At 34.7% G+C, this 25,072-nt stretch overlaps 2 protein-coding genes and 1 long non-coding RNA gene across 3 annotated transcripts; 1 reads left to right on the top strand and 2 right to left on the bottom strand.

The window, feature by feature from the left end:
• Window positions 1-9,016: 9,016 nt before the first annotated feature.
• On the bottom strand, window positions 9,017-10,608 carry LOC114732672 (LOB domain-containing protein 1-like). Its single transcript, XM_028920010.1, has 2 exons — window positions 10,277-10,608; window positions 9,017-9,726 (listed from the first exon to the last, which is right to left on the bottom strand). Exons 1-2 carry the CDS (start codon window positions 10,532-10,534, stop codon window positions 9,328-9,330), a joined length of 657 nt encoding a protein of 218 aa, XP_028775843.1. The 5' UTR covers window positions 10,535-10,608; the 3' UTR covers window positions 9,017-9,327.
• LOC114732673 (uncharacterized) lies at window positions 10,548-25,008 on the top strand. The gene is made up of 3 exons (XR_003739012.1): window positions 10,548-10,612; window positions 24,806-24,808; window positions 24,997-25,008. It is a non-coding gene; the product is annotated as an uncharacterized LOC114732673 (long non-coding RNA).
• On the bottom strand, window positions 16,356-21,300 carry LOC114732670 (tetraspanin-3-like). Its single transcript, XM_028920009.1, has 2 exons — window positions 20,626-21,300; window positions 16,356-16,871 (listed from the first exon to the last, which is right to left on the bottom strand). Exons 1-2 carry the CDS (start codon window positions 21,136-21,138, stop codon window positions 16,527-16,529), a joined length of 858 nt encoding a protein of 285 aa, XP_028775842.1. The 5' UTR covers window positions 21,139-21,300; the 3' UTR covers window positions 16,356-16,526.
• Window positions 25,009-25,072: the final 64 nt, after the last annotated feature.

Genomic DNA, 25,072 nt, shown 5'->3' with positions numbered 1-25,072 from the left:
TAAAAAAAAATTGAAAATAAGGACCCATGACAATATTAGCATGGATTTTAACAACAATAACATGATTTTGACAATAACTTTTTTTATTTCACTGGGTTTTTTTTTTTTTGCCATCTTCCCAATTCAGACTTCGAATGGTTTTTGTAGTATTTAAAAAGTTGAGGATACAAATCCAAATACCAAATCTTTAGTCCAACATGTTCCCAATAACAACGATCGGCCGATCGGCCCAAACCATTTTAAACAGTTTACATGGCAAACCAGAAAAGCGAACTGGTCGCTGAAATAAAATGCTCAAGCCCGGGCTACCCACAGAGGCAAAACGCTTGTACTTACAGGCCTTCCCACGTCCAAACTGAAGTTTTCGGTTTTTCCTCCTTTCATCTTTCACTTGAAATATTTTTTGAGTGTTGCGACAGTGGTGGTTTTTTTTTGTCGGCTCTGCTACAATAACACGTTTTTTTTATAAATGCTACAATAATACTTGGATATAAACAACGCCACGAATTAGTGAACAAATGGCTGATCGAGTTACGGGTATATTTTTAAAAAGTTGCAATATGTGAATATTTGAGAAAAACACGACGTTTTCGCTTTCCATGCGTTGGTTGGGTGGCACCGACAGCCGGGGAACAATTTTTTGGGGGAAAGGTGATGATTTTAGTGGATAAATAAAAATATTGAAGAATGTGAAATAAATTCAACTCATTTGAATATCATAATCAAAACAAATTTAAATACTGGCCGCCGTGGTAAACCATCATTAGAAAGGGTTAGTTTTAAGAAAAACTACAATCAAATCGTAAATAAAAATTAATTATCTATTCAGTCTCATTATGTTTACAAGTGGTTACGATTTGTCAGTAATTAGCTTTTTTTATTTGAGACACACATGTGACTTTTCCTTAGTTTTAGTACTAAACATGTTAAATTTGCTTTCCCGTTTTGACTTCCGTCTTGATATCACCCCAAAAAAAAAAAAACAAGAACATTATGGTCCACACATCCAGCTAGTCATTCTCATTCCCCTCATTTTCCTTCTTTTTTTTTTTATACTTTCCTTTTATTTTTCTTCTTCTTTTTTTTTAAATTCTCAAACAAATAAATATATACAATCCTGTAATCCTGCTACGAAATTTACAGAAGATAAGTCCAAATCAAATTCGTACCGTTTCTAGAACCTTTAAGAAGAGGGGGCGAAAACAATATAAAAAATGGATGGCAAGAAATTAACGTTCTCTTCATTTTATTCAACTAAAAGGACAAATAAAATTATGGCATATATAGAAAATAAGGAGGGAAGGGAAGAACTTATGAGCAGTTGAAGTTGCCAATTCAGGTGTGCGCCACTTCTAAGTGCTGGACTGTTTGGTGCTCAAATTCAAAACGTGTGAATTTTCAATTACTTAAGATAGTTAATTACGTTTATATCAAAAATGGAATTAGAAAATGAAGATATACACTTGCCTGCTTCGCCGAGACTTGTTGACTCCTCTGACTATTCCAAATCCCGTACAGAAAATATCAGCGGGATTCGGTATGCTCGAAGCCAAACATGTCTGCTAACATTCGCGTCGTGCGGAATTTGAGGCAGTAACACATCCTAGCCTTAAATTCAAACATGAGCATTTAATTCCACGGACTCTATTGACTCCCAGAAAACAGATTCCACGGACTCTGACTTAAAACTGTCTTTTAAGACTTGTGAATTTTAATTACTTAACAAAGTTTATTATACCGTTCCACTGCCTTTTATTGCCCCCCCCCCAAAAAAAAAAAAGCGGGGTGGATTTAAAACTGCCTTTGACTCGGCCAATTGCAAATGCGCGAGATTAATACGGAATTGAAGAATAAGATTCCTTTCTTTAAGAAAAGATTACAGCAAAACCAAGTTTTTTTTCTAAATTATTAGTTAAGACGTTAGCGAGACAAGTTTAATATAGCAAAAGTATCTGACTGATAAGAAGTAGCATATATGTGTGAAAAATAATTTTTGGCATAGCTCATATATATTGTTGAATAAATTTCTTATAAGAATCTTTTTTTGAGAAAATTACAATTAGGTCCCAAGAAAATAACTTAATTATCTTAAATTTTATTAATAAGTGAAGAGTAAGCAATGACAAGTTCTAGAATAGAGAATGACAACATGTTCAAGCTGATTACTTGTTGTTAGAATTTTTTGGTAATTAAATTTTTTATTAGGACCTCTTGATAATTCTCTCATATTTTTTTTCTTTGGTAAAAATTTTCCTACAAGAATCTTATTTCACAGGCGCGTTTTATTGCATATATAAAAATGATATCAGCAGTTAGCTTGATTATGAGACAATTCTTTACTTGTATAATAATATAGCATGCATTGCTAGGAAGCTAATAAAGAAAAATGAAAACAGATAGGCCAGCTTGTTTTTCCTGGTCATATTTATATAATCAATACAATGTTACAGCATTGACTAGAGGCTCTGTCTGCAATATGATGTCGAGAAAATATTGAAATTACTTATATTTGAATGCAGAGTCCTCGATCCTAATTATAATATATTATATTCATATGTTCAAAATGCGCAGAGCCGACGGACTTGAATAATACAATTACCTTAACTAGTTTCTCAACTTTGAAATTTTCAAGTGCTTCTTAATTAATTAGTAAAGTTGTTGTTATCGATCATATATTAGTTCAACAAAAGAGATGGCTGAAAATGCGTTAATTTACAATTAACTGTCATCGAATTTCCATTAACGAATGTTCACAGAGCTGCGCTAGAGAGAATGAGAGTACGTTGGAATCTCGAAACTAATCAAATTAATTATGCAACTGGGTTTTCGCAAGAGAAAAGCGAAAGAAAAATAACAAATGTAAACATGGATATATACAGTAGTGTAAATGCCGAGCTTTTCATGGGGGGAAGAATTCAAACCGGCATGTTTGAAACTTGGAAGCTATCTTCCGAAAACAATCTTCTGTAATAGTAAAATGAACACAAACACGGGGATGGCGGTTCGTGTGCTCAAATAAAGCTATCTAGGCATGCCAGTGGACAGTGGCAATTCCATGTTTAAACTTTTAATTCAAAGCTGCATTATGTAGGTTAACAATTTGGCGGCAAGACTTAAACAAGTATTAGAGTGATGAAAAATTCCGAGCAATTAATTTCATTAATTTGTTCGGAGAGGTATATTTCACAACTATAATGAAGCAGACAAGTTAAAAGATGAATATTATCAGTCGCGAGAATTGCTGTACACTTGGCCAGGTGGTCAGCGATTCGTGCGTTGATGTCGGTTTCACTTTAAAAGTTTATACTAACTCCGATCCTAAATACAAAAGTTAGTTGATTGATTTGAGAAGATTAAAAAAACTAGTTAAATTAATTATTTATAATAAATAAGTATCCTTACTATATATTAACTAGAATTATCATTATTATAAGGACAATCTAAAAAAAATAGATAAATATGAGAGACAAAGTGAATTGGGATCTTATATATATTTATAATCAAAATGAAAGTCAAATAAGCTCTTATATTAAGGATCAGATAGTATATGCTAATTTTGATCCTTAATATACGAACTAATTGACTGATTTGAATATATTAAGAAAGTTTGTTAAGTTAATCATTTGTAATAAATATGAGTTGAATTTCCCAGAATACTTTTACTAATCATATATTAGTTAGAACTACAAATTAATCTTGTACAATACTACAAGGATCATTTTGGGAAAAAATAGATAATATGAGAGATAAAAGAAATTAGAGTCTTATATTTATGACTAAATTAAAAGTCAAACTAGTGTTTATATTAAAAAGAAGAGGTAATATATATAAAAGCCACAAATGACTGCGCATTAGTAATACAGAAAGTGCGCATAGATAATTTAGACATGAGAGTATGCTGGTCCAAAACTAACGACTTTTCAAACAATAAAAAGCTATGGCACAGAAAAGAGAAGGAAAAAGGTCAGTGTTGGAGGTCTATGGATGGATCACTTTCATTATCTGAGACAACCTTTAATTTTCAGAAGAGAGACATATAAAATTTCAAAAGCAGCGTCTGATTTCCCACTTTTTCCCACTACATACACCAACTCTTTGGTGTGGGATGCTTTGATTCCATGTTCCTTTAATTTTGCAGTGTAGAAGGATCCCGCTTGATAACCTGATCCGTCGTATCGTCTTAATTCGTTTGTTTCGAGCACATGGTTTTCCTTCCTTTTTTATTGCTTTATATGGATGAATGACCTCTGGGACAAAGCTTCAACCTAATGCCACTAGTGATGTGGATTGATCCATACCCGCCACACAGTACAAGCTAGCTCGATCATTGACCTGCCCACCAAAATTTTACATAAAATTTATTTTCTTTTGATGTTAGCTTATATATATTTGAGATCTTATTAGCAACTCTTATTTGCTTTTGAATTATTGGGATAAAAAAGCATCGTCCAGTAACACTTTTCATTAAACTTTCTATGGACAGAAGATTTTGATTAAATGCTTTTAATATGTAAGAATTGATTTATTTTAAAAGTTAAGATGAGATTGCAAAGGACATAAATGGGTGTATGTGTATGCGAAGGAAATTATTATAATACAAGATCCACATATAGAATAGCTAGACGTCACTCCCTAACATCTCAAATGGAACCATAATATTAATATGATACAAGCACAAGCAATTGAAATACATTTTAACAGTGGAGACATGTGAATCAAATTATAGTAGGTTCCTGAACGATGACTGATAAATATGATCATAGAGTGTGAAGCCGAAAGAGTACTAGCAGGGAGGGACCGATTATACTGCTGGCCCTCTCAAAAGTGAAGAAGAACAAAACTTCGCATGGTGCTTTATGAAACAACAATATAAGATGCTTGCAGCTGCCTATATGTATAAAGCTTTAGCCGTTTTAAAAAAAAAAAAAATTGACTGAGGGTTTTCTCTTTCGAAGCTCGGAACACAAAGGATTTTCACCTCTCTCAACAAATGTGTTTCCAAGAAATTAAACTTGTGTTGCCTTTTTACTATATATATGGAAAATCACAGTGTACTGATCGTTTGTTGTGGTAATTAACAGGAAGAAGGAAATAATTAATCATGGTGTAGCTGTTGAAGAAGAAGCCAAGTTAGCTATCACTCTCGAGGGAATTCCACTCAGACTATGCCAGCCACATGCTGATATCTCTGCCGCCTCATATTAACTGTTAAAACACTGCTCCTTTCTAATTTTTTTTTCCTGAGGTATAAATAATCGAACTACGCAAATAAAAAAAATTAGTTGAAATTGATTAAAGGTAATAAATATGTAAAAAAAAATGTAATCTTTTAAAATACTCTTATTTATAGAGACTAGAGAGAGGTCAATAATGAACAAATATAGAAACATGGAGTAGTTAAGGACATGTTTAGATTGTAGTTAGAAACTGCAAAGGTATCTTGGAATCTATGAAATTGAGATTGCAAACTGAGTTGGACAAAAGCTATTGTTTGGCTGGGTCAACTTTTCTAACCAACTTCTGGCTTTCAACCTCAGTTGGACTCAACAAAGAAAAATCTGACTTTTTAAACTACAGTTTCAAACAGTGATTATTAAAAATGAGTATCTCAGATTTACCCTCACATTTTTCCCTCTATCTCATCTTCTTTGTTATCATAATGAGCTTTTATTTAGGCCAAATAAATTTTAATTTATATTCATGTTTGTCTATTATGTATATTTAATTAATTATCTACAGTGTGTTTTCAAATTTTTCTTTGTAACAAATATTTTTATTTTATAATTTCACAAATAAACTATTTATATTTTATCACAATAATTTTACGTATTTTTTAAATTACTATCACATTAAAAACATAAAATTTCAAACACTATTATTTAATAAAGTCTATGTCCTTTTCAGTCATTTTACAACTAAACTAACTTTTCTATTAATCATTCAAACAACTTTCAACTGACCTTTTAAAAACATATATCCAATTATACTCTAACTGACTTTTACTCTAACTTCAATTACAAAAGTCAGTTGAGCTAAAAGTCAGATTTTTTCAATACCAATCCAAACATACCCAGGAGGTGGCATCAACAATGTAATGGAGGCTTGCCTTTGGTTCAAAAAATAAACTAATAATTAATGGGGTAAAAATAAAAAACTATATTAAAAATTTCAGATAACATGCATATTAATAGGGACATGCTATTCTACACATATATAAGATCCAAGGGAGTACTCCTCCACGAAACGAGTCAAATTATGTACGTTCGTGAGGAACTAGGAAATTAATTAAGCCAACTTTAATCAATCTATTTGCTAAAAAAATTTTAAAAATTAATTAAGCATCCCCTCTCCCTCTCTCTCTCTCTATTTATATATGGCTTCCATATATATATATATATATAGACACACACACAAGTGATATAGATCAATCCTTAACTTCAGAAATTCCCATTTAATAACTTGAGCAATTTTGGGAAGAAGAGTTCGACCTTTCAATGTTAATAGATCAAATGTCTTTTATTATAATACATTTTGACCTCTCCGGCGGGGATAAAATGATAATTAAAGGATCAGCTGTATCCTAAGCAAAATTCGTTGCCTTTAATTGGATGTTGCCTTTATACTAAGCAAAACCTTTAAATGACGCGCAAAGGGAATTTGTTGGTGCTTTTAAGGAGAAAAGGGGAAAAAGGGGGAAGTAATAATATTGTTGAGAAAATTATAAAGTACTCTTCTGGTTCTATTTATAAGATAGATAAGAAAAAGACATTTTTTGTTCTATTTATAGAGTATTGAGAGAAAATTTTTTATATGGATATATAATTTTATCCTTCATTTATTATTGTGTTGACTTTGTTTACATAAACTATAATACATATTAAACAGGTATAAAATTAAAAAATTGTTGAATTTTAAATTAGAGTTAATGAATTTTAAATTTTTTTAGTTTGTGATATATATTAGAAGTGATTTATAAATAAAATAGATCAGAGAAATAATTGATTGTGGTGAATATATGGGGATGGATTATTATGTCAAAGGGTAGATACACTTTGAGTCAATAAAAAGCGAAGAAGTTTCCTTTACCCCATGATTATCAAAAGGAAAAGAAAAGGGCAAGTGTGCGTTGGGCAAGTGAGGAAAGATATTTTCTGGCCTCACAAATGAGTTGCCGGCAAGTGTGACATTATCTTTTGTGGTTTTGGGTTTGCCTCCTTCGGCTCTAGGATTATGAGCTCACCAGCTCACGTGGAGGACACGTGATTTGAAATTCTCGAATTGCCCAGCCTAACAAACGCGTTTTTGGGAGACACGTAAGCCATCATTACCATAACGGTGTTTGATTATCCCTCCTCAGGCACGTGCTCTGTGAGGGTTGATTTCTCACAGTTTTGGCCACGCAAAAAAAAGGTTGATTTCTCGCAACCAATTAAAAAACGTATCATATTATTATCTAAACGAGAAAATAATATAGATTATTTTTACAGGTAATTATCATGCACGTCAATTTCGGTACAACATATATATATATATATATATATGTGTGCTATATATGTAAGCATTGAAATGTATCCTTGGATATAGCTATAGCTAGGGCGCGTACGTTGATGTATACATATAAGTTTATTTATTATATAAATCTTAAAACATAATTTCTTATTAAAATTATATCCTAACCTGATTAGATCATTGATTTTAATTTCACCGAATTAACTTGGCATTATTTACTTAAGAAAATTTCGCTATTGATAATTTCAACCTCCATGGGAGTACATAAACTAGCCAAGCGCGGTCTCTTTTTTTTATCTTATTTTCTAACTTTACTGATATTTAATATTTATAATAATGCCGCAAAAATTTAGTTTTCAAAATATTCCTTCCGGTCCTAAATATAAGACATATTTTTTGTGTGTAAATTACACTATAAAATAGGTTTTATATTTAGAACCGAAAGGAGTACCATGTAAATCATCAGCTTAAGTTAATATGACTCATATAGATAAAAGCAACTGGCTGGAATTCGATCTCTAACATTTTCTCACCCCGCTCTCAAAAGGAATAGTTTCTACTCATCGCACAAAAAAGAAGAAAAAATTCCTAAATCAATCTCAATAAATAATTGAAGTGTTCGTTGGGGAATAAATTTCCTTCGACTTTCTTTACAAAGCGGGAAAAGATAATATTTTATTTCAATTGATACAGCGGGGGATAATGTTACTCCTATAACTTGTGTATAATTAATATGACGGGGCATGAAAAAAAAATGGCATGAGTACAGTTCGTTCTTATCATATTGAATTTGACTTTTGGAAGTTGATAAAGAGGCAAGTAGTGATTAAGTATATAAATGAAGCAGTGAAGCATTTATATGTACTTCTTTGTTATTGAGTCGTCCATCAGGATGTGGCCATGTGTTGGCCTTTGATTGGTCCAACATCTACAAATGGGAGATTTCCGCAAGAGCCAGCCATAACGAATCCAAAGCCAAGCGATGAGTCAAAAGCTACTTTGACAAGGAATTAAGCATCTTCATCAACCACATCAATTTCTTTGAATTATTGTTCCTATATTAGGTCACCAAAAAGTTGTTCAAGATTTAAACAATCATAATCAAATTCCTATTAACATATTACTAGATTTAAGTACGAATCCTTCCCTTCCTTTTTAGCCATTATCTTTTGTAATATTATTTCGGTTTATCAGTCACTTTTTAGGACCCATTCGAAATAGTTTATAAGTAGCTTTTCAATACTGATTTACAGAATACAATACAAGTATATGAGAAGCATTTTATCTCGATTTACGTGAAACGTGCGTATAGAGAATTTTTTAAACCCTCCCAAACATGCCCTTAAGGAACATAATTACTTGGTTTAATTTTTTTATCATATTCCTCGCGTTTATTAACTTTGAAGGTCCGAATATCAACATTAATTTCTAAAAGTAAACTAAATGTATATTAGAGAATTAAAAAAAAAAGAAATTCCAACATATAAATAATCAATATGCTAAAATCTTAAATAGCATAAATGGACGACGAGTACGCTTTTTTCCTCTAACATTGCTGAAGAGAGATTACATGGAGTAAAAAGCACATATAATTCTAACATATCTATTGGCGATGGGAGGCCCGCAGCCGACTACACATTTTCCTTAATACTCCATAAATCCTAGCTACCAAGCTGCTTTTATTAGTAGTTCTAATAAATTCATCCCTTCAAACCTTGTCTCCTTTGGAGAAAAGTTATGGGAAGAATAATTTTCCAATCTCTCTCCCCATGGTACAACACTAGTTAATTAATTAATTAATCAATCAATGTAAATGGGTCATATCCAAAGTGGCTGCTCCCACAAAGAGTTAAGGCCAGAGCTTTCCGCGAAGAAGTTGAGGTTGCTTGAAGTAATGAAGTTCGTATCTTCGAAGGATGATGATGGCGGTGAAGAATATTCCTGAGGAGTACTTGTAGGAGACGTTTGATGATGAGTCTGATCAGTTTGAGTAGTTTGGGCCATTTCCATGCAGAGAAGAGCCACCAGATTGGCTTGCTGTAACTGCATGTTCACTAGCTCTGCTTGTGCCTTCGCCAATTGAGCTTGAAGCTCGTTCACTTGTTTCTGAAGCTGACAAATCGCACCTGCACAGCCATAAACCGGGTCTCTTATTCTTGCACCTGCCTCGTACACCATACTGCTCACCGCATCAGCTCGCTGCGATTCTGGAAGTTCCTGAAAGTATTTGGTTTATTAGTTAATGAGTAGTTTTATTTAAAGGACCACAGAATTGAATAGTTGTAAAGTGACGACTTGGAGTTTTATATACAGTTTCTTTTTTGGTGTGGCTCTAGCTAAGAGGCAATTGGGAGGCCCACATTAGGTATTCGTTAAAAGTAGGCCTTTGAAAACGCAGTTACGTATTATTATGACCTCAAGCATGGGGCTTCATACATTTTTTCGTCCAAATGGGTTTTACTTTTCCAAGTTTGAATGCTATTATTGGCTCCATATAAATTGACTGTGTGCACACTGTGCCGTTTCTATCAAAGATTCGGAAGAGACATTAAAAATTGGGCACTCCTAGACTAGTCCCACGGCCTACATTTTGTCCTCATGAGCACGGTTCTACGTCTGAAACCGGTTCACGAATATGCTTCGCCCGAACCAATTATAGCTTCCCAAAGATTGAATATGAGCCGCAAAAACCTCAAACGGTAGAGATAGAAAATGATGAAGAAGAAGAAGAAGAAGAAGAAATGATAATATAATGCTTTTTAATTACCTGCAAGAACTTGATGATGTTGCTGGCACCGAAGACTCTGTGAGCAATGGTGAACTTAGCAGGCTCAGAAGGAGGGAAATAAGGGGCGAGAACGCATTTTTCTGCACATCTGCGCCTTAAAATCTTACAAGCAGCACAAGGGCTTACGACGACTTGCGGAGTGATATTTGGAGGGGAAGATGAGGACGAAGGAGAGTTAGAGAGAGGGACGGAGGAAGTAGGACTTGGGGTGTTTGGGATTGGATCGCTGGACTCCATGTTTCTCTCGCACGCTTAATAAGTGGATTTGTTTTCTTGTGTTTGGCTCTGAGTGTGTGTGTGTGGTGGAGGAAGGGAGTGGGGTTTGTTTGGGAGGGAGAGAGAGGGGTTTTATAGGAGAAGGGAAGAAGAAGGCCCGTCATCACTAGGAAAAGTGACGTCACTGTTGAAATTCGTTATCTAACGTGGCTGCGCTTGTTTTCCCACTTCTCCTCCGTTAGGTGCTCTGGATTGTGATGCCTTTTGGCTCCTTGTATGAAATTGAAACCCCCCTTCTCCGTTGAAATTTGACCATCCTCTTTTCTCACCGTTTTCCTTTCGCCTCCCCCATTTATTTCTTTTTGTCTCAATGTCATATACTCCTTCAATCCTTAATATAAGACTCATTTAACTAATTTGATTAGATTAAGGAAGTTAGGTAAGTTAGTTAATTATAAGAAAAGTGACACATTTTTTCTAAAATACTATAATCATCTTTTTTAATACCTTCTCTCCCTCTTCTACTTGATTATAGTTGAGGGAGTATCCATAGGGGTAATTTAGAGAAAAATGATAAATATGAGAAATGGGTCTTATATTTAAGACCAAAACCAACTCAAGAATTGGGTCCTATATTAAGGACCGGAGGAGTATCATATATATAAATGTATATCTTATCAATAATAGTCATTATAATGTGTTTTTAATGTTCAAATATGTCATCATATTCGCTCTTATTACTAGTATAAAATATATTTTTTTATAATTGCATTATTTATATACAGTTATCAACCGCCCAACTTGGGACTTTGATGTAATAATGAATAAAACTCGTCGGCCCAAAAAAAAGAAAAAGAAATAATGTACAATACTCACCTACTTTACTCATTCCGTATTGTTTCTCTCTTCTCTCGGCATATTTATTTTTTCCTTTTTTATGAACTTTTTATGTGCAATTTTATCAAATTAATTTCCTGCGTATTGTAAGATGCCCCACTGAATATGCTAGCCAAATGAAATACAGAACAACATCGCGGTGCGGTTAAATGGTAGGGACTCATTTTCTTGGAGTAAAATTGAGGGTTTGAATTATTATTTTTTACTGAGTTTGAAAATATTTAAATATAATTTGATAGCAATGGGTGCTATATGCATATATGACAGTCCTTACCGGTAATTAATTCTCTGCCCTCTGTGGAGGTAATTAATCTTGAAATTTTGCTGGTAGTTTGCCCTGAAATTTTTTTTTCATTGCCCATAATATCTTCCCACTCAAACGATAAGAGACTAATTTCTAGAAGTACTGTCATACGTCGTAGTGAAGACTCCTCCTAACAATATTTTTTTCCATACACACTACCTTAAGTATCAAATTCAGGACATGATATTTAAAGTATTCAAGTTTGCCCTGAATTAGATGAGGAACATGTCCCTCTCATTCCGAAAATCTTGGACTCGGCCCAACAATTGTCCTGCCTATCAATGTGTCATGCTTGTCCGGATTTTTCAACAACTGCTTATTCCTCACTTCAATTATTTCATTATTTATTAGTAGTAGTTCAAGTGTTAATCTAATTTGACTTCATCTCATCTCCTTCCGTCATGTTTAAATTAAAAGGCTTAATCATGCAAAAAGCAAAATTTAATTTGTTCCTTTAACGTACGGCGGGAACGAGGCAAGAACGAAAGTCGCATAATTTAATTAATTTACTTGTTTTTAAAATATGAGTACCGGCCATACTGACATGTTCGATATAATATATAAAAGCATATAGTAAATAAGCTTCCAAACACAGCACAGAGCAAAGATAAATATGCCATCTCCTATGGGAGAACCTTTGGTTCAGCTGAGTCATCTATGCAAATTTTTTATTTGCCGCGATGTCAAATCAGCAAATTACGTTTTAAACACAAACTTTTTCACCTTGCTACTCTGCTTCACACAAGCTATGTGAAGCTGACATGGTATCCTTATCCATGTTTGCCGCGCTTGGAGTTTGTAGTTGGGAGAATTAGAATATGATTTCATATGAGTAATCTAATTACTCTTCCGGTCCTTAATATATGACCTAATTATTAAGTTAATTTTGTTCTTAAATATAAGACTTACTTCTTATATTTATTAATTTTTCCTGAATTATCCTTATAACGCCTCCTTAACTATAATCAAGTAAGTGAAGGAGGAAAGATATTAAAAAAGATGATTATGATGTTTTAGAAAAAACATATTATATTTTTTATAATTAACTACCTTACATAATTTTCTTAATCTAATCAAATTAGTTAAATAGGTCTTATATTAAGGATCAAACGAGTATTAAAAAAAGTTATAACAAGTCAGTAGTATGGATTACTTGTCCTTTTTCAATATCAAAACTTGTCATTGCATGTTACTCACTTATTGTGAAATTTTTTAATAATTAAATTAGGACCGCGCAATAATTCTTTTTATAGTTCTTGTGCCTGGTGTATTGGGTGTGTGAATATCCATGCCCACATCGAAGGGGTCCACACTAAAACTAAAACGTTACGACCGTTTTCGGCCATGACAAGTGGCTAATACTAATTGGAATCGTGCGATTAATTTGTTTATAGTATTGCTACCACCACTGCGACAATGCTATCTTTCTACTCTCTCTTACCCGCCACCTACTTCGATTCGAGTTAAAGATGAAAGTTCATCTCTTTTTTTTTTTTTTCCAAAAAAAAGGAACTAAGTGAAAGAATCCTGAGAGATCACTTCATTATCAGTATCAGGTCTGTTTTTATTAAAAGAACGGAGGCCAATACGATGTTGACATTGAAGTCTTCAATTTTCTTACGTCGCTTTGGTGTCATTATTGGAACAAAATAATGGTGTATTAGGCCATTCAGAGAGAGTAGTTTGATGAAAACAAAAGGATATGAAGTATACAGCACATAAAAGTTAACGAAAGTGCAGCTTCTGAGAAAGAAGCAATGTGTCTGTTTGCAGAATGGAAGTATCTGTGAGAGGTAGAGGCAGAGAGGCAATAGGGCACAGAGTGGGGGCAAGGTTGGTGAAGAGCCGGTCAGCTCGTTGGACACATGAAGTGAGAAATTAGGGAAGCTGCCATTATGGATTCCGACCTTTCAAATGTCTAGAAGTGTATGTAGATACAACAATATGCTGTTTTAGATTTTTCTTTTGAAAAAAAAACTTAATTTGAAAGGTATATGTTGGGCACATAGAATTAAAATATGTATTGTTAGTTTGATTTTGAGCCGTAGCTAGCTTATCTCTAAGGTGACAAAGCTTTCTACGGCTAAAGAAAAGGGGGGAATTTCAACTAAGCGGTGGAAGTAGTTGGACCTTTGTTATTTAGCAGCAATATTTTTCTTTCCCATTATCAATTTAGCACCTTCAAAGAGTCTTTAGCGCGTGGACCTTAACGAAAGCAAAGAAATTAGAGAACCACTAGCCAACTCACTTTACGGTTCACTCCCACTAAACCCAGCTTCTCCTTAATGTTTTTCTCGCCTCTTAAAATACACGTTCATATTGATGATATAACGTGACCTATAAAAGGTATTTACAGAAGAACTTGTGTATGGAACATGGATAATCTCTTTCCTTCTTTTGCTCCACTACTTCGCACGTTCATTATTGATCCTTTCAAAAGGTCGCTTCACCATTAAAAGAAGGTCTTGGTTAGTGTGCGAGCGTGTGTGTGTGTCTGTATATGTGTGTATATAGTTATAAAAGATGTCCTTCATCTTTAGAGACAGTGTCACATCTGAACACAAAAGGATGGTGCAAGGTGTTTACAAGTCTAAAGAGGAACTTTAGCGTGGAGGGGTCCGCAGTGGGATAATTATGACCTGCCCAAGGAAAATAGAAACAATGTCGAATGGTCGTGTGCTGCTATTATCACAACATGTGTCGTTGTAAGCTCATAATTATTAACGAACTACGGTCATCCCACTCTCTTTGCATCGCCGTTTAGCAAAGTCCAACGATATGAAAAAAGATGTTTTTGTACCTAGTCCACGTAATGAATGCAGATTCCTCAACTCCTTCTGAGGCTGGTCCTTGATGAATCAGGAACAGAAATTTAAACCCCGCTTCACAGGGCACTGAGATTTGTAACATGTGTAGGCTGTGGAAGGGAAGAAGAAGACCGCAGGGGAAAGATTCTCCGGTCATGATCAACTCTAAGTTGAATTGAATAATAGTAATTGAGTACTGAATATTGATGCAGGCCTCGCTAAGTTGGGTAAATGATTTGTTGTGCAAAACAGGAAAGTAAAGGATAAGAGAAAATTACCGTGGTTTGATCAGTGTGATGGATCCACATCCGCTTGTAAGGAGACACTTTGTTTACTTAATTCGTTTTGTTATTCCTCTGAGAGTTTAGCGCTTTGCCTCCAGATTCTCTTTTTTCTTTTTTTGGCCGACACTTTGCTTCCATATTCGTTCATAATTCTTTCACCATGCTTCTCAAGTATTAGATAGGGCCCACACGGTCACGGCGACAACTCACAGCAAGGAGAGGTCCTTTCACTCTAGCCAGTTCCGTACTCAGACCGCTTAGACTTGTTTAGCTCATCTATGATGTCTGTCGACTTAACCAGCCAACCCATCAATCTGCAAAACAATGCTGCAGATTAAACCAGTATAGCAAAATACTATCTCCGGTTCTATTTATAAAATCTTATTTCTATTTCGATTCTAATTATAAAACCTCGTTTGTAAGTTACAAATAAGATCTTATAATTAAAATAGAAAAAGATAATGATATCTTTCAATTGAAATATAGATAGATAGATAACTGTGACGTGGCCTTGGTGGGATTCAAATAGTCTTGTTTTTTTTTTTGGGGGGGGGGCGGTTGGGAGTCAAAGTTAACACACTGTCTCGCACAGTCCTCTATCCTAATCCCCACAAATTCCATAGAGAAAGGGTGCCACGTGTGGCAGGAAGAAAATCTAATGATGAGAATTTGGACTAATTTGTTAAGATGTTTGGTTCTACTTTCTCTTATCAGTAAATGTAAGAATCTAGCTTTCTTTCAAGAGTTCTGCAGTTCATGCCCAACGAAATTAACGAGTATTTAAATTCAGGGCAAGGTATCTAAATTACCCCTTTTAATATGTTAGACACTGAAGAACCGTTGTTTCTAGAATTTGGATTAAGATTTGAGCGTACCAATCACAACAAATATACGTGGTAGATTATTCTTGAGAGCTTGCAGGTTCATCAGCATGTGTTTTCACTGACTACTGTCACTAGTGATCGAAACAAACAGGAGCCATTCCATGTAATCCTTACCCTATGTGATCATTCACAGGCATGACCTGTTTGATTTCTAATAGAAGTTGCTTATCATATGAAGTGGATGAGATTTCTGCAAACTACTTAAACCTTCAACCTTTTCTATTGTCTCTCTCTTATGCCAAATACTCAATTCAGCCTTTTCTTCTGCAAGATTTGTTCGCACCTGGATCTCTGTGAAGGAGAAGAAGATGAAGAGGAATCTGAAGCTATAAACAGAGTATTACTTCATTTCATCATTCTGAGCTGCATCAGTACAGAAATCAGAACGTCTACGCCACCAGTACATGCATGAAGGACGCTATTCACTTAGTCCTAAACTGTATTGCATATTTGCATTGTTCATAACATTGGACCTGACTGGGAGCCAAACAAGAACTGGAGGCCCATATCATTGGGCCACATACATTAACTGGGTTCGAGTTGAAGGTCCAAAACACCCATAACACCTCCGAAAGAAGTTATAACTAGTTCATACTTCGACCCACAAAATGCATAAATGATCAGTACTTTCCGGCTAAAGAAAAGCTTTTCCTGCACGAACTTTCCTTCCTTGTGTAAGTCATGTAGGATATAACAAACACATCCAGCCTGTTTTTCCCCCAAAAAAAAAACTGAAAATAGATTCAGAATGTTACAAGGACATTTGAAACAAAACAATACAACCATCTAATAAACATATTATGGCCTTTGAAAATTTTGGCTTCCGATTCCACGGAGCTAAAAACTGATTCTGCTGGGTTGTGCCTTAGTCATCCTGGCTTCACCGGAGGGTTCATCGTTATCGATCCTGCGGTCGTTTCTAAAAGCAGCATAGGCAATTATATAGAAGATAACAAGGATGATCATAACGACAATGTTGATCACAGAGACTTTTCTCCAGCTCTTCTTGATGCTGGCAAGCACGCCAGCTTTGCAAGAATCGCAAGCATAGCATAGTTGCTCTTGGTCATTGCTCCACCTGGTGCAATCCTGGTCGGGCACAGCCACTCCGGTTGCTTGGCTCCAATACGTTTCGTTTTGGTACACAAATCCACAGTCTGTTGGGGGCTTGCAGCATCCAGACTTCAATCATGCAAAAACAGGACAATATATTTGTCACTTCAATGAACACAAACAAGTCTAGCTTATAAGAATTGTTTGTTGAACACAAGTTTCTTGGGAGTAGAACCCCGAATATTTTTTGTCTCGTAAATAAATAAAAATTATGAACCTGTTTCTTCATGTTTGTGCCCCGTTTGAATGATTTATTTTTTGGGGGGGGGGTGTCAGAGTGAGTAACATGTTCGGATTAATTATTTTGTAGCATGTAATATGAGGAAAGGTAGACTACTCATGTCAAAAAGAAAGATATTATCACATAGCGGTTCTGTTATTTTAAATAGTAAGTGGCATGCCAAAGATATTTATGCTTAGTATACTAATAATATGATGTTCGAAATGTTTCGCGTCGCTTGAAAAATCATGTTAGATATAGCATGAGGTCATATCACTGATTTAAATAGATTCCCAATACATGAAAGTCCTAGGTCAGAGTGTTTTTTTTTTTTCCTGTTAGTTCTCATAAAACATCATTTGTGTCATTTTTATGGCATCTTTCATCATCTCATCCGACACGCATGATTAAAATCTTAAATATTATTGCATGACATATTATATCTGCATCATAGAAGCTGAAAGAACGATTAAATTCCTTCCAGGATATCCAAAGTTCTTATGCTCAACCTCCAAAAAAAAAAAAGCAACACAAATATCATCAACACGTCATCACACGGTATATTTATCTTTAAATTAAACCCAATCCTAAGCTTCGATTCAGGGGGAGGAAAAATTATCATCCTCTCACCTTCCACCAGAAAAGATAAGATCAGATGGTGTGCTACGATAAGTTCGAGCTGCGTTTTAGAGAAAAGGACAAAGAAGAAAAGACTAGAGGCAGTTATGTTATCGTTGAAAGTAGGAACTAAGGGACAATTACTTTGCTGTTGTTTTCATCTACCAATTGAAGCAAAACACGTTTTTTCTTTGTCCTTTCTGAAATACGAGAGCTGAGTGAGACACAACGCCTACCTTGTGCCGCAAAAAACAAATCATACATGCCAATGGGCTTCTTCAATCACTGACCCATTACTTCTTCAATCACTGACCCATTGATAATGGGAAAACTCGTTTTCAATCACAAATCACTACCCATTTTTAATATTAAATTATTATTATTATATATCAGTAGTATGATAAGTTCTGTAATATAAATTAAGAAGACAGAAAAATCAGCCGGAAGGCAAAAGGGACATGAACATAAAGTACTATTATTCTTTTATCCATCTGTTTTCTGATGAATCTATCTGTCCATGTTCATAAATCATAACAAACAAAGGATAAAAAGAGCATCCCACCCATCTAAGAAGATGATCATGCGGTAAGGAGAAAAAGCAGAGAGCACATATATCACCCACTAGTTTACATAATATTATGTTTGCTCATATGCAAAAAGGAGACCTATAAATGCAACTAAGTGTGTGTTGGATTGGCGTTTTCATGATGAAATGCATATTGGTAAGTGTGAAACGCTGGTTTGAGGGTGGCTTAAAGATTGTGGGTTGTTTGGGTGGACCTTTAGCCCAATCAACTTTTACGAACAAAGTCAGGGTGTGTTTGGAATCACATCTGGAGCTTCAAACTGACTTCTCTACTGGTAAAAGGAGCTTTTTTTATTTGGGATGTGTTTGGAATCACATTTTTGCAATCTGACTTCTGTGATTGAAACGGACTTATACAATAAGCTCAAAGAAGCTGCTTTTATCCAATCTGACTTCTGTAAAAGTCAGATTGGAAAAAAAGTTACTTCTCCACCGCTAATCCAAACACACCCTCAGATGCGCTGGGAAGCTAAAATTTTTAGCTTTTACCGTTGGTAAGGTGGGGCGACGCGGAGAGAGAAGATAATAAAAATAAGAAGAAAAATAACGGTATTTAAGTGATTAAAAAAATTAACTGATAAAATTTAATTAATTTAATTTATTATTTTTCTAAACTTTATCAAAGTGATATATTATCTTCGTTCCTTAATATAAAACCTCAATAGACTAATTTGAACAAATTAAAAAAGGTAACATGATCTCTTTAAAATATCTATGCATATACTTAATCTTTTTTATATTAATTAACTGAGTCTTATATGTAAATTTACTTTTTCATTATCCATCTAAACTAAGTTTAAAATTTTTATAAATATCAATCCAAATATAAATTAATATTTACACTAACTGATTTTTACTCCAACTCACATTTGCAAAATGTCATATGGAAAAAAAGTCATTTTTGCCACTGCTAATCCAAATATATACTAATTTATACTTTAATATACAGTGTTTAAAATATAACTTGGACGGTGTAATTTGGAAAATATAATTTTTTATAGCATTTTATAATATATATTGATGGTAACCCATAGGTAAAAATATGAAACTGAATGGAAAGTCCGTAAATATAGAATAGAACAAGTTCATGAAAAATGAAGGTTCGCAACACCCGCGGCTACCCCAAAGTTGATGTTTTTTAATTTTTCCTTCTCACCTGAGATTTCTCTTGACATCGTCTCAATCTTTTATATTTTTTAATGAATCACACATATATTTTAAAGTTTATGAAAACTAATTTCTTACTTTTTAAATATATACTTACTTTTATACTCTAGGTACTAAACTACATATAAAAATGGATAAATTAATTTTTTAAATAAAAAAGTGAAATCAAACTCTAAGTATATTTTCATTTTACGATCTTCTAAAAGAGTCCCCGCATATAAAAATGTTTATACTTGTGCTTGCTATATATTGCTAGCTAGCTTATGTCGGCAAAAGTTTGCTCAAAGTCTCAAAACGTAAACAACAGCCATGCCCATACGCAACTTTTTCTGCCTTTGTAATTAGGACCGGAAGGAGTAATATTTTAGTATTTCGTTTTCTACGTTAGTTAACGTGGCTTGCCTCTGATTGGTTGACGAGCCCATAACTTTCGGAGCTTCACCAGTCAATATGCCTAAAACCGATCACCCCCCTCACATGCCACCGACCTCAAGCTTCCTTATGCTCAGAGCCTCAGATCTCCAACCAACCGCCCCTATTTTTTTTTCCCTAATGAAAACAATTCTATTTAAAATACTCTCTCAGACATTAAATATTGATACTTCTCTCAACAGTCATACCGTGAGGAATTAACCCCTTCCTTACCCAACCCGGTTAGCCCACCACCCCTATTTAATTAATCTATTCTCTCCTTCAACTTCATCCTACGTCTACACCCCCACAGGAAAGGAATAATATTCATATTATTTTTACTCTTTTTTCAATTTAAAAGGGAAAAAAACCTCCAAATTTTCAAGCTTCAACTATTACATATATCTCTTCAGCTAAAAATTGGAAAAAAAAAACTATTACATATATCTCACGTCGCTATCCCCTCTGTACAATTTTTCGATGTGATTTCTATAAAAGTCCTTATAAGACAAAAGGGATCAAAGTGAGGGCCCAATGCTGAAACTCACAACACAAGCTTCCTCCACACTAATTCAATTCGACTTCTCCTAAACTTGTTACCAAAACATAACCCCCAGCAAGTAAGCAAAGGCTTGATGAAATACTGGGATCGATCAGGTCAATAAAGGCCAAAAAAGAAAAAGAAAAAGAATTTAATGGACTCGATCATGTGATCCTAATTAATTAAGTTATTCAATGAACAAGCTTTTTATGTGGGAGAGAAAGTAGACAGAGGGGGGAAAAAAAATAGCAAGACCGAAATCGGAATCATTTAGGCGTACCTGAACAGGAGAGAGTCGCCGGTGGGAGAACATATCAGCAGACTCAGGAACACCGCCAAAGGTTCTGCCCATCCTAGCGCACGCGTGGGAGTCCCTAATACAAGAGCTTATCTTCCCCCAGTAACTGTCACTCGACACTCTCTCCGCCAGCCAACCCGAGTAGTCCTCCAGGTGATACTCCAAGTACGCCCGGTTCATCACCACCCGACCCGAACCCTTATCCGTCACCACGTACGCGAATATTATGAACCCTACCAGCGCCGCTATCACGAAGAACATCGCCACCAGGTACAGCCGCATGAGGAAGGTGTTGCGGTAGCACGCGCCGGCGAATCCCGCCAGAGACACCACCATTATGCAGACTCCGATGACGATGAGCGGCCACTGCAGGAACTTGAGGCAGTCCGTGTTGTTGGCTCTGCTGCTCAGCCATATCCCGCCTCCTAAGATTGGGATCGACAGCAAGAACGTCAAGAAGTTTACTAGACCAATCAAGTTGTTGCTCGTTCTCATCTCTTGACTTTTTTTTTTTAACCTTCTGAGTATTTTGTGTTTTTGGTAATACTATATGGTGAGTTCTGCAAGAATATTTCTCTCGTTACTGAGAGGCCTCTGAAGATGGAGCTATCATGATAGGAGGAGGGAGTTTGTTGGCGTGGGAGGCGATGCTGGGAGGGTGTATTTATTACCACTATCCATGTGGGCTCTGGAGTGCCCGCAGCTCAAAGACTCGAACTCGCTGTGCATCTTGGACAGGTGTCTATTTTAGTCAGACTGGCTCAAATGACGTCAATGCCCTCGACTGTTGGAAAATGAAAGCGGGGATATTCTCGGACATTCCACAGTAAAAGCAATTATTCATTTCTTGCCTGAAATGGAATCAAATTATGAAATGAGAAAAAATTAGAATAGAATACAATTTTATCAAATCTCTAAAGTTATGCATGCACAAGGTCGAAATAATATCCCCTAAATTCCATGCATGATGCAAAATTTAAAATAAATCACATCATTAAAAATTTACAAATAATGTAATTTCTTGTGAATTTTACATATATATGTATATATGCTTTTTTTCATTCGACATGATGGATACATCTATATTGATATTAATTTTGACGGTTTTTGGATGTGTTAAACAGAAGTAAATAAAGATATGCAATAGATTTGCTCTTATTTGCATCATTCTAGCTAATTTTATCGAAGGCCCAGAAGGCACTGTATATCATGCAATATACTGTCGGGAAGAATTTGACAAAACACATAATAATTTATCATGCAGTACTCTCTTCCATTCATAATATGAAGTCTTTCACTAATTTAGATATACCAATTAAAATAATTAATAATATTAAATTTGTCATGAAATTTAAATAATTTTCAATATTGCTTTTATAACCACACTAAATTTTAATATCATATTAATTGATATTCTCTCTCGCTACTTTTATCATGAAAAAATTTTTAATGCTCATTGAAAAAAGTCTTATAAAATGTCAGGCAAAAAAAAAGTGTTATGGAATGAATGTTTAATTAAATTTTCAACGCTGTCTTTCCCAAAAAAAGGATTAGGGACTTTTTTGCCCCCCCTTTTCAATCCGGGGATCGGATATTCACCTTCGGTTTGGCAAATTTTGGCGTGGGCTGCGGAGGAGAAGAATAGAAAGAATTGCGGGACAAGTTACCGACATGGAAGCTGAGTAAGATGGGATGGGCAGGTCGGCAAATGCCAAATATTGTCTGTATCTCTGGTTTCCGCGTTGGTTGGGGGGCCTTTTGGGATGGGTGCGTCACTTGTGAGTTATGAGGAGATAAGGGAAAAGGATTATGGGTCAGCCTAAGCAAAATCAATTTTCTTTATCCGCCGGAAAGCAACCACAATTTAAGATTCCATGGGTTGTATAAAATATCACTCCTTCCGTCCTTAATATATAATCTATTTAACTAATTTAATTAGATTAAGAAAGTTAGGTAAGTTAGTTAATTATAAGAAATGTGACACTTTTTCCTAAAATATCATAATCATTTTTCTTAATACCCCCTCTTCCTCTTCTACCTGATTATAGTTGAGAGAGTATCCATAGGGGTAATTGAGAGAAAATTGATAAATATGAGAAATGGTTCTTATATTTAAGACCAAAACCAAGTCAATAATTGGGTTCTATATTAAGGACCAGAAGAGTATTATTTTTACTATTGATGTTGCGATATTTTTTTTCAGCTTTGATGGTTGGATCTTGATGCCAATTTAAAGTAACCTTCCACCTCCAATTGTAAGACTATTTTATAATGTAATTTAGATTATAAAATAAGTTTTATATTAATTAAAATATTTTTTTTATACTGATTAAACACTCGTATGTTAGACCATATTCGCTTTGATATGCTGACGTGACTATTGAATTTTACCTAGTGATGTAAAATATATTTTTCTGTGCTGTATAATATATGAAAAATATTTGTTGACATATGTTAACACACTGAAATAATGGGTTATCATCAATTTTAGTTTTTTCGTCCCATCTATTTTTTCCCGGCCAGTGATTATTTCACGGTTATCAGTAATTTTGTTTATGATTTTAAAAATAAACAGAAAGAGAGCGCAGTGACGTGGGCTTCGATATTTTTTAATAAGTTACGATACTGCACTTATATTACAAGAAGCAACAAGGCATGGATAATATAACAATTTCTGATTTATAATCAGTGCTATTATTCTTTTAGATTCGGCGTGATGTATTGAAGGCTGATATTTAACTTTTTTTATTCATTATCTTGTTAACGTGTCAACTGAGTTTTGGATGTCACGTTAAATCTGAAGAAATTTAAATATATTTCGATTGAACCACGTACGTATAAAATTTCCATCGCATAAGAAGTAGGTATTGATCCAACTCGTCAGTATCGATCTCGGAACCAGATCGAACGAAGAAGAAGCAGAAGCTCATTGCTATTCATCTGTGAGACTGGTTGGACTCCATCAAAATTCATTTTGGGTTTGATCCATTAAAGTCGCTTTGCGTTTTCCAGGCACCGAATTGGAAAATCGGAGTTTGACTATGGGCTAAAACGGACTTCGCAAGAAGATGAGCTAAAACTATGGGCCCCACTTTAGTCCATTGGGCCTGGCCATATAAGATAGGAAACGCTCGCCTGTCCCTATGGATGGTCTTTTTACACAAATTTATTTTTTGTATTTTTATAATGAAAAGCCTGCGAGCAAAATAACATTATATTACCTACGGACTCCGGTTCTTAATATAAGACCCCGTTTGACTTTTTGTTTGGTCCTAATTATAAGACCCCAATCCATTTTGTCTTTCATATTTATGTATTTTTTGCCAAAATAATCATTCTAATCGTGATAGTTTTAGCCAATACACGTAATTATCAAGAATATTTTAGGAATGACAACACTTATTTATTACAAATAACTAACTTAACTTACTTCATTAATCTCCTCAAATTAGTCAACTAGGTCTTATAATTAGGACCGGAGGTAGTATATAAGATAATTTTTATTCTCTTCTCGATGGTGATATATTATTATTTTTGTGACTGCAGTAATTGGAGTCGTTAATGAATCGTGATAACTAATCTCTTTGTCCTGTTCAAAGGTCCCTAGCATTTCAAGGTTATAATAAAACGGTTTAATTAGGCTCGTTGCAGTCTTGGGTGTTATATAATCCTCACACTGAGATTGATTCCTTTTCAGAAACATCAAATTCCACGATGGCAGACACAAACAATATATATCCTGATGTTTTATTTTGCATACTTTATTGAAAAATCCTATTCTCCTCCTTCCAGTGCTAATGGTGGCATAATACATTATTTGTGAATTTTTATTTCTTAAGCGCAACCAAGGAACGCACTGCTGAATTTGAAACAGTATTTTATTAAAAAAATTGATGTTGCAACAGTTTTTTTTTTTGGGGAAAAAAGAAACATAATGAGAGTGCGAATACTGGGTTTCTATTTCTCACCATTATTGTTGCCTCTGAGAATTCACTTCGCAATTACGCGCAGAGTTCTCAGTTCTGAATTTTTTAGTGACAAAATGAGCAAAGCATCGTGTTTCGTCATATTCATGGTTGTCGTATATTCAGTTTTATTCAGGGACAATATTCTCCTCAGAAAAGCATTAACCTGAAACACTTTACTTCCTAAAGATGCCAAGCTTGTACCCAAGTAGAACTTTCACCAAGATTGGGCTGCACCTCACTAACTTACTTTCTTACCCATCATTTCTTTTCCTTTTTTTTTTTTTTTACGAATTTCTAAATACACTTCAACTTAACTCCCCCAACGCATCATTCTCACACCACACTTCTCTCCATTTTTCATCTAACCTGAGGTCAGCCATTGGAGGGGGTGTTTGGGGATAAAATAAGTTACTTCACATATTTACCTGTAAAAAATTTTTAAGGTGGACTCTTGTTTTCTT

Source organism: Neltuma alba, unplaced genomic scaffold (assembly GCF_004799145.2).
Source record: "Neltuma alba isolate B1F8T4 unplaced genomic scaffold, ASM479914v2 tig00012922_pilon, whole genome shotgun sequence".
NCBI classification, from domain to species: Eukaryota; Viridiplantae; Streptophyta; class Magnoliopsida; order Fabales; family Fabaceae; genus Neltuma; species Neltuma alba.
This window is presented reverse-complemented; position numbering and strand designations above follow the sequence as displayed.